Source organism: Delphinus delphis, chromosome 16 (genome assembly GCF_949987515.2).
Source record: "Delphinus delphis chromosome 16, mDelDel1.2, whole genome shotgun sequence".
Lineage (NCBI taxonomy): Eukaryota > Metazoa > Chordata > Mammalia > Artiodactyla > Delphinidae > Delphinus > Delphinus delphis.
Window position 1 is genome coordinate 59,856,439 of NC_082698.1, and position 15,585 is coordinate 59,872,023.

General features: G+C 41.9%; 1 protein-coding gene and 1 pseudogene across 2 annotated transcripts in view; both read right to left on the reverse strand.

Annotated features, from left to right (window-relative positions):
- The window catches only part of MCU (mitochondrial calcium uniporter), a 206,005-nt gene extending 192,113 nt beyond the window's left edge, over nucleotides 1–13,892 (reverse strand). For both annotated transcript variants that reach the window (XM_060034818.1, XM_060034817.1), the window contains exon 1: nucleotides 13,722–13,892. In XM_060034818.1, the coding sequence (XP_059890801.1) occupies nucleotides 13,722–13,865 (144 nt within the window). In that variant the 5' untranslated portion in view covers nucleotides 13,866–13,892. The remainder of the gene's footprint in view (nucleotides 1–13,721) is intronic.
- On the reverse strand, nucleotides 6,119–9,941 carry LOC132439940 (ATP-dependent RNA helicase DDX50-like; annotated as a pseudogene).
- Nucleotides 13,893–15,585: the final 1,693 nt, after the last annotated feature.

Below are 15,585 nucleotides of genomic sequence, written 5' to 3' on the forward strand. Positions count from 1 at the left end.
TTTTCCACTCCATTCAATCTATCTTTAAATACTTCTTTAAAGTATTCTGATATCTATACTCTGTTTTAAAATGAAAAAGAGGTTTTTAATCACACTTGGCCACTTGCCACAGCCCTGCTTCACAGCAGCTAGCAGAATTCTGGCAGTACAAGATACAGGATACAGTAGGGGTAGAATGGAAAAACAGAAGATTAGCTCCAAAATAAACACCTCCAAAAATCTGTCATCTTTGGAAATATATATCTGTAGGGAATCTAGAGTTGGCAGCACCTTGTTTAAATAGTTCCTTTCTCTCTTCGGCAGTGCCCAGTCCTTCACTCTTCTCTCTTCTCCCTCACTTGCTCCAAATACCTACCAGGTAGTTGTCATTGTGTCAATTTCTTAAATTACCTATAGCGTAACAGCACTACAATCTTTTTCCGTTACTATTTTTACTTAGCGTTTTATACAGCCATGCTTGTTTCAGCACAATCTGTGCACTCTTTTAAGATTACTAGCTGCTGCCTGAATCAAAGAAAAGTAATTCCTTCTTCATAGTTCTATGATTCCCATTACTGCAGAATCTAGGCAGAGAACAAGATGATACACACCTGCATTATTCACCAGGTTGAAGGATTTAGACAATGGTCCCTAGGATTTTTTAACTCAGTGTTGGACTCTCATTTGTCCAACACTGACTGAATGTCTACATTCATGACACTATATTAGACTCAGTTCACAGAGTTTGGGAGAACAGACTGCTACCAGCAATTAATCACTTAAGATTTTCCCACTGGGGATTTCTGTAGTGTAAATACAAAGAAACATTTTCTGTTTCAAGCTGGCAGGCCACAACTCAGAATTAAATTATTAGCACAGTCCTGTCTCCCCTCAAACACTCCAGCATTAACTGCTTTTTTCCTCCTCCTCTCTCTCCAACTCTCTGAATTCCCCACCACATCTCTACCTCTTCCCCAACTCCCTCAGCAGTTTGAACTGATAAAAGAAGAAAAAAGAGAAAGATGGGAATAAAGGCTTGATGAATTATGAGGAATGCAGGGTAAATTGTTCACCAAGATGTCAGAAAGTAATTATGCAAACTGTCCTGAAAAGGAATTGGAAGGCTCTTTTTCTTCACTTCAAGTCCTTGGCCCTTGTGAGAATAAGCAAATATATGTCCGTCTGTTTATGATTTTATACAAGCTACCCAATGAAACAACATAAAAGTTACTTGTCAAGTGTTATATAAAAATGATACATAACTTAGAATTAAAGAAGCCCTTTAGGCTCACCTAATCAAGCATCCTTATTTAAGCAACAAAAATAATAGGATCAAAGACGTTACATCACTTGTCCAAGGTCAAACAGCAAGTTAATGGAAGAGAAAGGAGCAGAACCCAGACCCCTAACTATTATACCACATGGCACCTAATTCTCTTCAATTACTTACTCTTTATTTTGGTGACTGCCAAACACACACACACACACACACACACACACACACACACACTCTCTCCCTCTCTCTCTCTCTCTCTCTCTCTCACCACTTCCATCTTTTCATTTATTTAACTCTCAGAAAACTATTAAAAGATTCTGTGATGGTACAGCTATTCTTTGCTCCCATAAGATTTCAAAAGGTTCATCAACTACATCTCAAATACAATCTCCTCTGGTAGAGCAGATACTGTAATATCTCTAAAAAACTGTTACAATTATCAAGTAAATACTTACCTTTGTATTATAATACCTAGAAGACCAAAGAATATGTGCTCTCTAAAAACAGCAATCCAGTAAGGTCCAGTCAATTAAAATGTTAGAGAATCACTCCAAATAACTTGTTCTCAATTTTATATATATATAATAATGCTCTTGAGAAACTAGAGTGGCAGAAGCAGTAGGAATCTTGTATATCTACATTTATAATATGGGAAGAAAAACTGCTAAAATTTTACTAAGATTTCATGCTTAGGAATGGCTAGTTATGTTGTTTATTTTGTTTGTTTTTTAAAAAGTAAGATCATCACACATACAATGCTTACTATTCCCTAAATGGAGTCAAATATTACAAAAATGGAAAGTTAGAGAGGACAGAGTTCAAGAAAATTACTCAAAAGTATTCCTCTAGTTAATGAACATAATGTTAAGAGTTTCTGCTTTGGGAGAGTATAATACACAGGACACATTCTTTCAGCAAAGATTTGCTGAGTGCTCATCATGCTATGTGAACTTTTTCATACTGCTATGCAAATCTTCCAGATTCTGATAGTATGAGGTGGGGGCAGGGGGAGGCAGAAATAAGGGGATAAGGTGGATGTCTGATTTTATATATAAATTTTTAAATCATTTAAAAATAATTAAACCAGTTTTTTTAAAATACAAAAGCAGGGGCTTCCCTGGTGGCACAGTGGTTGAGAGTCCACCTGCCGATGCAGGGGACACGGGTTCATGCCCCGGTCCAGGAAGATCCCACATGCCGCGGAGCGGCTGGTCCCGTGAGCCATGCGCGCCCGGAACCTGTGCTCCGCAACGGGAGATGCCACAACAGTGAGAGGCCCACGTACCGCAAAAAAACAAAAAAACAAAACAAAACAAGAAAAGCAGAGGTGTAGAAAAGACAACAAAGAAGCATGTTTCACACGATGATAAAAAGGAACACACAAAAAAAGTCAAGAAATAAAATTTCAGTACCTGAGTAACACAGTAACACAGGTCTTGAATTGAACTGTCTTTCTACCTAGTACTTAGTAGATGAGTGATAGAACTTGATGATTAGTTGTGGACTATCAACTCTACTTCCTATATCTCCCTTCTCTCTATTCTCTTTTCTCCATCGTCAAGGCTGCTGTCCTAGTTCAGACATCTTTTGCCTGGTCCATTAAGATGTTCCTTACTGGTGTCTGTCTTTCCAGTCCCATCCTCTCCAATTAAGCCTTCACACTGCTGCCAGTGTGACCTACCTAAAAGTACAAACATAACCATGTGATTCCCTTACTTGAAATTCTTCCAATGCTCACCTACGGACAAGTAGTAATTTTCCAAACTGTGGCTTAAATTGTAGAATCAATTTAAATGAGTCCCAACCAGAATTTCCTTAAGAAAAGAGAACAGAAACTATGCATACATAGTAAAAATATTGTTTCATGAGACCTTTCCTAGTTTTATGCACACATGCATGTGCTCAATCATAACATAAAAGGTATTTCTACTGTGGGTTGAGTTTTTTAAAAAACCACTGAACTACATCATAAAATGTCAGCTCCTTCACAAGTCCTTTCACAATCTGATCCCTCACCACAGCAAGTGGTGAAGAGACAGGCTCTGTAGCCAGACTACTTGGTTTTATATGCTGGGTATGCCATTCGCTAGCTGTGTTATCCTAGGCAAGTCATTTACTAGCTATGTGTCACTAACTGACTGTCTGGGCAAATCACTTACCAATCTGATGCAACTCAGTTTCACTATCTGTAAAATGAGGATAATAACAATACCTACTCACAGGGTGTCACAAGAATTAAGTGAGACTGTGTACAGTGCTTGGCACATGGTGCACTTCATAAATATTAATTATTATTGGTATCACTGCTACTGTCCAGCCTAATAATCTTCAGCTATTCTTGCTCATATCCAGTTGTAACAAATTACTGGCTGTTTCTCAAATACATCATACTCCCTCATATTGTCATGTTAGATACTAGTGCTGCCTGGAATATGAACCAACCTTTTCAGTCCCCCACACATTATATTTCCTCATATTTCAGCTCAAGCAAGGCCTCACCAGTGAAACCTTCCCCAACATCCTCGGGTAAGTCTAAGTGCTCCCACTGACCTCCATAGGGAAAAAAAAAAAGCACAGCCAGTTACAGTCTTGTTTATAGTCTTGTCTCCTGGCCAGACTGTGAACTCTTAGAACCACAACAGAAACAGCTCTCCTTACCAGCACAGTGTCTCACAGAGTAGGAGTTCCACAGATATATTCTGAATGACTCTAGGTATTAACCTTTCTAGGTCTTTATTTTCTCATCTGTACAATGGGGATGGTATTTTGCCTGAACGGTTGTTGTGGAGTATACTACACAATGTTATAAAAGTGCTTGATATAGAAGCAATGCTCAGTAATTACCAGGTTTACTGGGTGGGACTTTTTAGAATCTTAAACTAAATTTCAAAGATTTGGAGGGGGGTGGGGGGGTAGGCGTAATACCTTAGACTCTTATCAGTTAATACCTGGGGGGGTGGAGAGGGTGGAGAAAGAGATTTAAGAAATGTAGTCAGTGGGAGGGATGGTGAGGTGTCTTGGAAAAAACTGCAGCAGATGCTTGAGAAAGTAACAAAACTGAAGGAGCAGGTGCTGAAAAGGAAGGAAGACCCACACTGACAACCAGCATGGTACAGCTTTAATTCTAGCCAGACGTAGGCTTAAATCCCAGCTCCAAAACATTTGTCCATCTTTGCATCCCTATCATTAAAACAGTTTATGACACATAAGAAGAAATGAACCTATCCCGTCCTCAATTTCCTCAAACTAGCACAATATATCAAACTAGCACAATAATACCTCTTATAGGGTTATGGTGAGAATTAAACATGGAAACACAGTGCCTTTAGCTCTTAGATGCTTTCTTCCATATCTACTCCTCTATCTTTACAGGTCAGGTAGTTCAGCTGACCTATTTGCTCTCCTGTTATTTTATAAACTATCAGTTGCATTAACTTCCTCTAAAGTTTAAAGCAGACATTAATACTCTTAAACATCCTGTAACACCATTTACTATAGGTAAGTAGGAAGTATTATACAAAGTGGGCCTGTCTGAGAAGGCAAAAAAAGAATTTAAAAAATCTTGAAACCTGGGCTTCCCTGGTGGCGCAGTGGTTGAGACTCCGCCTGCCGATGAAGGGGACGCAGGTTCGTGCCCCGGTCCAGGAAGATTCCACATGCCGCGGAGCGGCTGGGCCCGTGAGCCATGGCCGCTGAGCCTGCGCGTCCGGAGCCTGTGCTCCGCAACGGGAGAGGCCACAACAGTGAGAGGCCCGCGTACCGCAAAAAAAAAAAAAAAAAAAAAAAATCTTGAAACCTATAAGGTAGTACGGCTCAGGACTGTACATTTGAGACTGTCCTCTGGATAGTATCATACACCCAATGGGCTCTGCTCAACAATTTTCTGGTGATTATTACAAGTGCTCTCCCCAAAATAAAGTGGACAATAAATTTAAAAAATGTAAAAACTGAAAACTTTAGTAACGAAGCATAAAAGGTAAAGACCTCACTCTTTTGGATTAATAAATATTATTAATGTCATTAAAGAACTTTTGGAAAAGCCTCTTATTTTTAAGAGAGATGTCAAAATGCAATGTCATATTATCCAATTATTCCAGAACTGTATTAGAAGAAGTTCAGCTTTAGTATGCTATTAGACCCAGTCAATGATATAATTTACCAAGTTATGCTTTTATCAATAAAAAAAAATCAAGCCTGTACACAGTTTATGAGTCAAGAATTCACTAAACTTATTAAAATTACTTTGCTTGAAGTCAACTTTCATTTTTACACAGGCTGTCTCAATGCAAGCAAAGTGCAGTGAAATAAATAAACAGATTGTTTCCCTTCTGTGTTCAGCTTCAGAGGTCAATTTTTTATCAGATGTCCTCAAGCTTGATCTAAATCAGGAAGTAACTATTCAAGATTCAGTTTGACTTTAGGGTCTTACTGGAAGAATCTGACCCCAATTCACTTTTTTTTTTTTGTGGTACGCGGGCCTCTCACTGTTGTGGCCTCTCCCGTTGCGGAGCACAGGCTCCGGATGCACAGGCTCAGCGGCCATGGCTCACGGGCCCAGCCGCTCCGAGGCATGTGGGATCTTCCCAGACCGGGGCACGAACCCGTGTCCCCTGCATCGGCAGGCGGACTCTCAACCACTGCGCCACCAGCGAAGCCCACGTTTTTTTTTTTTTAAAGGAGGTTTTTTTGTTCAAAGGTATAACTGGATAAGTAGATTTGTTTACAACCATTCTTGCGAAATACTTTAAAAAAATACAACCAACTTCTTTGCAAACAGCAGACACAGACCTCAACTATGATGACCTAATTTTTGGTGGATAATGTACATGATTAGGCAGAAATAGGCAAGCTCACACTGGTAGATTAACTATCTCAGTCAAAACTCTGTTTGTGGCCCCCGCTTCTCGTTCAATTTCTGTTCTCACTTCGTCTTCTACCATCTTGTCGATTTCCTGACCGACTCCCCTGTCGACTCTGTCTACCTGACCGGCCACCATATCGACCACCTGACCAGCCACTTGACCAGCCACTCCTCTGTCTGGAATTAGAAGATGTGTTTCCATCATAATATTCTTCAATTTCAGGCAACTTGGCTGGCACTGAGAGTACCCAGTCTGAATCATGCCACTCTGCCTGTAACCATTCTCAGTTGTGGGAATATCAAAGCAAATGCCCATATTTCCTTTTAGGAGGCACATTCTGGTAACTTGGGACACAGCATTATTACTCAACTTTCTGTTAAGTTCTTTCCAAGCACAGCTAACATCCTGTATTTCTTCTGGGCTTCCAGTATCATGGTCACAACCCCCTTATCAGAGGTGATCAAAGAACGTGGTTCAAAACTTGATGTGCCAGAGATGTGGGCTAATGCTGCAGCCAATGCATCCACTGCCCCTTTCTCTTCTATCAGTCTCTGAGCTGATGGTCAGAAAAAATCAACAGCAGCATAAGAAATGCAAGCCAGAGACTTGATGGCATCCATGCTTTTAGATTTGATTAAATCCATTGTAGAAGGAACACCTACACGTTTAAAAGTAATTCCTGTTTTTTGTTCCACAAATCTTAGTTGACCTCTTTCTCTTGGTTGATAAAAACATATGCAAATCCCTGTCCAACCAGCTCTATCTGTGCATCCAGAGAGATGAATATAGGACTCAACATCCTGTGGAGGTAAACTCTGAATAACCAGGTCAACCTCAGGAATGTCCAAACCACGGGCAGCAACATTGGCTGCCACCAAAACTACCCTCTCTGAAGCCTTTCAGTGTAATTTCTCTTTGTGACTGTGCAACGTCGCCATGTAAACACTGGGCATTCTGTTTTATGTGTGGATTCATGGCCATATCAGTTACATTCTTTTTGGTCTCACAGAAGATAATAGCCCTCCCTTCAGACCCACTGTAGACTTGAAGGACATCTCCAATAACTGCTGGCCTCTGAGATTAATGGCACTGGATGGTCAGATGTTCCACAGTAGTTGCAGCCTTTTGAGTCATTTTCCCAACAAGGTCAACCTGTTCGTATCTGGATTTCATGTATTTTTTTGCAACTTTGTATGCCCACTGTGGGCAAGTTGCAGAAAAATGTAAAGTCTGAGGATTGTCTTCAGAATCAGTTTTGTAGGATTTGTGGATAATATCTTCAACTTGTTCCGCAAAACCTAAATCTAACATTTGATCCACTTCATCCAGCACAACGTGGTGCAGTTTAGAAAGATCTAATCGGCCACTCTGCAGATGATCTTTGATACGAGCAGGGGTCCCAACCAAGATGTCAATACCATTTCGAAAATGATTAATTTGGTTTTGATATGATGTTCCACCATAAAAACACACCACACTGAGTTTCCTAGTTATATCTTTGAAGTCTTTGGCTACTTGGTTTGCCAGTTCCCTTGTAGGAGCCAAAACAAGTACCTTTGGTGAGTGGCTTTTTTTAATTGTCTCTTGATTTCTTTGGAGTCTTTCAATCAAGGGGATGGCAAAAGAGAATGTCTTTCCTGTTCCTGTCTGTGCTTGAGCAATTAAATCTTTTCCTTCATATACAGGACCAAAAGTCTTAATTTGAATAGGAAAGAGATATGTTACCCCTAGACCTTTCAGAAGCTTTATAGTCTCTTCAGAAATAGGGAAATTGGAGAAGGCTCCTTCTTTCTGTTCACGTATTAGGGTCTCTTCTAGTTTATTATCACTTGATTTCTGAGTAGAACTATCTAAGGATGACACTCACTTTTTTTTTCATATTCATCAGTATCTCCATTTGACAGATCTTTTCTTCTTGACTTATGAGATTTAGAAAATTCATCTGAAAGTCTATGACATCCTTCCTTGGTGTCACCATTTAGCTTCTCTTTCATTTTAGCTTTTTTTGGGTTTGGGAGCATCCAGGTCACCTGCAACACCATTTCCTCTTGTTTCTGATTTCTCATCTGGGTCATAATGGTGCCTTGACTTCCTTCTATCGCTCCAGCATTGTGTAATAAGTTTTCAGCTTATCTAGTTTAAATCTTCCTAACAACCCTATAAGGGAAGTACACGTCCATAATCCCTTATCCGAAATTCCGACATCCACAGAGCTCTTTTGCCTCTCCTTCCTCTGGCTGTCTCCAAAGGCGCCTCCAACTCCATAATGTCCCCGCATAGGAGCTTCCCAGGCATCATTCACAGCCACCGCTGCTGCCACCTCCCTCTGGGCACTGCGGCCACAACCACCTGCGGGCAGCGACAGGGTGAAAGGAAGCGGGGGCAGGGCAGCCTCCCAGACAGGGCCGTGCGTCACTTCCCCCAATTCACTTCTAACAACCAGTCTCAGCTTAATCATTTTTAGAATGAAACACAGAATTTTGTAATTTCATAGAAAAAGAACTTAATGAGAAAACCAGCAGATGTGTGAGCCATTTTCAGCTCTGCAGTAACTTGCTGGGCTACCAAGGAAAAAGCCACTTTACTGTTCCTGAACTTTTATTTACTTAACCTTGTCTTGTCGAGCTCTAAATTCTAGGACTCTTTTAAGTACATGTCTTCCATGGTAACATCTTAGTTTTCCTAATAACACATTGTTCCAGTATTGTATTAATCAGTCAAATAAAGAATAGAGGATTCCCCTATATTGAGTGGTTATCTTGAGATCTTAAAAGGTAATGTTGTCCTTAATCACAGGAAAACAAACAGTAATTTTTTTAAGAAAACCCACAGAGCACAAAGCTAGAATATAAAAAGAAATAAAAGCAACATCTTAGTAGTTATTCAGACTATGGTATCAACGAAGTGCTACTATAGAAGACCATGACCACTCCTTGATTTCCCTTTCAAACAGTAGGCAGCCCCAAAACCAAAATTCGCATTCAATTTATTGTCTTCAACATACACCATTCTTTTTTTTTAATTAATTAATTAACTAATTTTTTGGCTGCATTGGGTCTTCATTGCTGCGCGCCGGCTTTCTCTAGTTGTGGCGGCGAGCAGGGGCTACTCTTTGTTGTGGTGCATGGGCTCCTCAGTGCAGTGGCTTCTCTTGTTGTGGAGCACGGGCTCTAGGCGCACCGGCTTCAGTAGTCGTGGCACACAGGCTTAGTAGTTGTGGCATGCGGGGTCTAGAGAGCAGGCTCAGTAGTTGTGGCGCATGGGCTTAGTTGCTGCACAGCATGTGGGATATTCCTGTACCGGGGCTCGAACCCATGTCCGCTGCATTGGCAGGTGGATTCTTAACCACTGCACCACCAGAGAAGTCCAACATACACCATTCTTGATGCTGCATTTCTATTTAGATTCCCTCTTAGAGTTCCATAAAGCATAAAATAGAGCCCCTTGAGACTCAGAAAAGTTCAAATAATCAGAATTTGTTGACTAAATCCAAATTTACTCATTCGACTATTTTATGGGGTTCAAAATAAGCAAGATTTTAAGATAAAGTTTCCATAATAAATCTGCTCTAAGCATATTTATCCACAACCTTCAAAATCTTAATATTATCGTCAACTAAAACAACAATAAATCTAGACTCTGATTCAAACATATATTCCTAATAATCTGGGTATTTATCATACTTTTGCTTCTTTGGATAGAAAGTGTGTACCACTGTAGAGCTAATCCAATGTTACCAACTCTGCATCAGTCCACCATAAAGAAGTGTAATGTACAACCAAAGACAGCACTGGCAATACCAAACTTAAAGCAGTAACCCAAATGTGGTTACCTAAGCAACAGGTCATTAAAAAAGTCAAACCGGGAGGCGGGGGGGGGGGGGGGGGGGTGCGGGGAGTAGAGCACACCACCTTTTCACTGGCAAGCAGACAAAAGGGTGCGTATTCAATTAATGCTTGTCTGAGTGTTATCTACGTACCTAGTACTGCTCTGGAGTCTATGAGAGACAAAAAGGTAACAAGATACACAATCGCTGCCCAGTTAAGATAAGGTACCCACAAATGAAATATTTAGAGAACAAGCCAGTGTCAATCTGTGTCCTGAAAATAATAAGTCCTATCAGCATTCAGAGAAGACAGAATAGAACAATGGAAAGGGATTAAGAGCTAGGAAACACACATGTGAAGATTCAGACTAGGATTTCTCCTTGAATCCACCTCCATTTAAAAGAATTTTTATCCCAGATGTCATTAACCACAAACATAACAGAAAAGTCACTTCCCTCAGTTCCCATTAGGTCCGTTTTCTCATCTGTAAAGTGAGGAAGTTAGATTCAAAGAGGAGTCAAAGGTCACAGTCTCTCACCTAAAATGAACCTTAGCGGTTAGTGGAGTGGTTAAGACTGAAATTCCCCTGCAAAAACTGCACAGACATTTAATATGGGTATAGGAGACACTGGCTTAAGTACAGTGGAGTATTTGTGCTGGGTGGATCTGGCAAAGTAAGACTTAGCCAGATCATGAGGAGCCCAATTAAAGAACTGGGACTTACTTCTGTGTCAGGCAATGTAACCTCTGTTAAAACTTTCAGGTTAAAAGAAAAGTAAAAAAAAAAAACTTTCAGGTTAAACTGAAATGACATCACTGCCAAAGAACTACAATGTGTAAAGTAAAAAGGGACAGCCACAATCTATAACAGTATAATGACAGACTTAAGTAAGAGATTTAGCAATTCAGCATAGCCGTTGACCACTAGGAAATGCCAACAGTCAGGCTGTCATAATCAGAGATGAGACAGTTTGATTTAGCAAAGAAATTACACAGTTCACAATGAAAGGCTGTTCCCCTCAAAGAATCATCCTTGAAAATTGCCACCTTCACTAACCACACAGAAAAGCATGCAACAGATATTTTACATCAGACTCAGTTACAGTCACAAGCTGGGAAGCAATAACAGGCTCTTCACATAGGAAAGGAAAAATTACACTAGATGGTGCTACAAATACTGAATAAGCCCCTGCACCTTTTCTCCTATTTACTCAGTTGAATGATGTTTTAATTGGGGGGGGGGGGCGGTACAAGCTATGTTTTATTACTTTGCAATCACATTTACCTATATTAGCTGAACTGTATTGCTCTGGACTTGTTCTTCAAACTTGGAAAAAATGAATTCCAAAAAACATACCTCTCAAGCAAAAAATTAACCAGTACTATAATTGGTTATGTCCCCCTGGCTCTAATTTACCATACCTACTACAGCAGAACAAAAGTGGCAAAAGCAGGACTTGTGATCTAGTCCGACACAGAGTGCCATCTGCTGCACATACACAGGATGTCACCTCTGCAAGATTCAACCTTAGTGTCTCTCAGGGACCTTTGTAAGAGCCAGTGGTTTGTTCCTATATTGCCTAATACATGTGTCTCAAACTAACATAGGAGAATTCTCACTCACGGGGTTTTGAAATACCAGTACTTTCATAACAAACAATAGTAAGTTTTATAAGCGAGGAGAAAGATGTGAAGGAGAAATTGTACTTTATAATAAAAAGAACACAATAAGGGGGTCAGAATATCTGGAGTGGGTGGGAGTCCTAAAACTGTTGTATATTCATCGTGTAATCCTGGCCAAGTCTCTCGCTTTCTGGGTCTTAATTTCAAGCATAAAATGTCAACAGTTAAATCTCTAAGAGATACCTTTCAAATTGAGTCTTGCGAGGAATCATAGAATAACAGATGGAGAGAGCTAAATACATGATAGCTTCGGAGCAATCGTAGAAAAAGAAAAAAACTGTTTACATATTTTAAATAATCAGGCACAACTTTTTTCAAAATCTTACAATTCTAAGTTCATTTGCAAGTCACCATGCATATAACACTTCTGCCCTTCAGAAATAACACTTCATTTTAGTTGTGCTTTCACCTCAAATTCAGCACATCACTTTTATCCACCCCAGAATAGCACAGAAAAACACTTTCATGAAGTACCCGCACAAGGAAGGCACTCACAGACTGAAAGATTCACACAGTGGAAAATATACAAGGCACAAATTTCAAAATGCTAAATGAATACCACACCCAAATAGTCTTAAAAACAAACTGCAAAGTCAGAAGATGTATTATCAAAATACAGAGATAAAGACAACTTGGTAAGTCTTTAAATAGTTTGAGGGGGAGGGGAATGCAATCAGATTTTTGGATTGCCTTATGTTTTTAAGAGAACAAAACACATAACTGGAGGCTATGAAACATGCAAATCTAAACTGAACTGTGGAAAGCTCGGCTCTCACCCAAAAGCTTCAGCAAAGCAATATGTCAGTATGCCAAAATGAAGAAGTACAGTTTTCTCATAAGAACGAGGATAGGTCCATACCTATGACTAATAATAACAATTCCATCTTGCATTTAAAGAGCATTAGTTCTTTTCACTGCTCTTTCAGACACTTAATTTTACAATGTCATCAGTCTTGGGGTATCCTCTGAAAAGCTCCAGTTCAATTTTCCCTCAAGAGCTATGTGATCAGAACAAGACAGGTGGGTGTATTTGTTGAGAGCTGAAGGTACTACTTTCTGCTATCAGGCTGTCTGCAGTGATTCTCTTATTACCACACTATACAACTTAGCCCTAGGAAGTAAAACCTACACTTTCTCTTGGAGTTGGTCAAGAACCCCATGCCAAGTTGATCTCTTGCAACTGAAAAAGACACACACACACACACACACACACACACACACACACACACACACACACCCAAGGCTGTTCAAATTGAAACTCCCGTGCGTTGCCAGCCAATGAAAGCCAGCAATAACTGGCTAATACAACCACCAAATCCCTGCCGCTGTGAACAACTTGTCATATTCTCTTCCCCTCTGCCCACCTTTCTTCTTCAGGCACGCGTGAACAAGCTTATAAAGCAGCCCTCCAAAAGCACCACCGAGGACCTTTAAGGAACTAAGAGGTTGGAGCTTGCCTCCTGAAGCAATGCAGCATCCATCGCAAGGGTGCTGTTCCCCATGCCCACACGCAGGAAGTCACACAGGGGGATAAAGTTTGATTTTCTGTCTTGCCCGTTCCCAGAGGGTCGAGAAGAGAACTAGGGAGCGGCCCCGCTGGGGTCCTGGGTTGCCCTCCGGGGGACAGTTCCCAGCAGTATGGCACTGCCACTCTCCTGACACATACACAAGGCAGCCGCGGCAACTCAGGACACCCCAACCCGCCTGGAGGAGGAGGGAAAGGGGACAACTTGAACGAGGCTCAGTTCGGGAGCAATAGGGCAGAGCTGTTAAGTAAAAAGGAGGGAGGGACCGAGATCGGGGGCGGGTCAGAGAGAGGTTCAAGTCCCGTCCCTTCCCCGCCCTGGTGTCCCCGGTCCTGCGGGAACATCCCTGCCGTCGCCCCTCCTCCTCTCGGCTTCCTCCGCCCTGCCTTTTTTCCTGGTTGCCGCCGCAGGCGCCTGAAGGGCACGGCGGCTCCTCGGTGCCCGGCAACCTCTGGAGCGGCCGCGAGTTGAGGTAACTCGCCCGCTGCCCCGGCGGCCTGCCCGCCTGCTGATCCCACACGGCAGCGCCGCCCCGCCCTCCCCGGAGCCGCCAGGCGCGCTCGCTTACCGTCCGGTGGTGCTGCTGCTGCCGGTGGCGGCTGACGCCCAGCGCGGGGAAGCAGCCTGCAGTCAGCGCTCCGCAGCCGCCGGCGCCTCCGCCGCCTCGGGAGGAGAGGAGCAGCAGGAGCGATCTACCTGCGGCGGCCGCCATCTCTCAACTGGAAACGGCGCCGACCCAGGCAGCACAGCGGACGGCCGGGGCGGAGCTAAGACCCGCCACTCACCGGCGCCGGTCCAACTGTCGCCCTTGACTGAGTTGATGAGGCGGGGCTTCTTGCAAGGCCCAATCGACAGGCGGGAGAACCACACTAGAGACTGCCTGTCACTTCCAGAGTTACCTATTGTGGGACATAGTCAATTACGGGCAAATTCTAGGGAACCGGTAATTGGCACCCGAGCCCCTCAGAATAGCACCAATAGAGATGGCATATTCGATTCGGCTAATCCTCACCAAAGATACAGCTAAGATAAGGGTAACTGGGGAAATGGATATTTGTACAAAGCTCTGTGCTTCGTGTTTTAAGTTGGCAAAATAGACACCAAATTAGTATTCATTAGCTATGTACGTTGGAACTCCCAACGACACGCCCAGAGTTATCATTCATAAATAATGGTATTTGGATATGCTGAAATTATCCCGTCATGGAGTGATCCAATGACTGTGATATGTAGCATAGTACAGGAGGGCTAGAATGATTATGATACCAAAGTCCCAGAATGAGTACATGTTATCAAAGTGAATCAACAGAACTGTATACATTTCAGATACTCAGTTCACTTTTACAGCACCTTTATACTGATATTCTTACAGTCTCCAGAAGCAACACTCTATTTTCTTACGACTTTTGACCTTATGTGCAACTTATTAAACTATAGAAACAGAGCATGCTGATAATGTAATAAAAATCACGTAAAGGTTACCTTAATTAATTTTCATAATTTAGCTAAATTAGCCATTAGAATACACTTTGGAATAACCCTTTCTCTTGAAAAATCCTTCCACAGAGACAAGCTCATAATGATAGCTCATTGAAGACTGAAAGAAAGATTTGAGGTTCCTGAATTTCCTCAGAAGAGGATTTCTTTGCTGTCTGTTTATTGTTATGAGCTAGTTAATTCTCACACCTCCTTTTAAAATCTGGAGCAGGGGCTTCCCTGGTGGCGCAGTGGTTGGGAGTCCGCCTGCCAGTGCAGGGGACGCGGGTTCGTGCCCCGGTCCGGGAGGATCCCGCGTGCCACGGAGCGGCTGGGCCCGCGGGCCATGGCCGCCGGGCCTGGGCGTCCGGAGCCTGTGCTCCGCAACGGGAGGGGCCACAGCAGTGAGAGGTCCGCTTACCGCAAAAAAGCAAATAAATAAATAAAAATAAATAAAATAAAATCTGGAGCAGCAAAACAGTTTGGTAAGCAAATAAAAGTATTATCCTAAATTTTGGGAAACATCTTTCTAGTGTACCCTAAGGTGATAAATTTAAAACAAAACAACACGCACACAATTTTATTGTATCACTTATTCTAATAATATTCTTTAAAGTTTGACTGAAATGTTACTTTTTTGGCCAAGAATAGCTAAATAATGAAGTGAAGCTTTTAGTTTGTTTAATCCTTCCACCCACCCCAGAACTGTAAGATGATTGGCTTCTCCAGGTGAGACACTCAAACCACTCACCCAAAAGGCATTTATTGCTCAACAGTGGAACATGAGAGCTCAGGAATGAGATAAGGCCCCCATTCAACAGCTGCACACACTAATCCCCCTAGTTGGAAATCTGTGACATTCCTGGGGTAACTTCACTTACAATCATTTTCCACTCATCTATATTTATCCCATCTGCATTTTATGTATTTACCCATGCTCTGCCATTTCCCCTTCT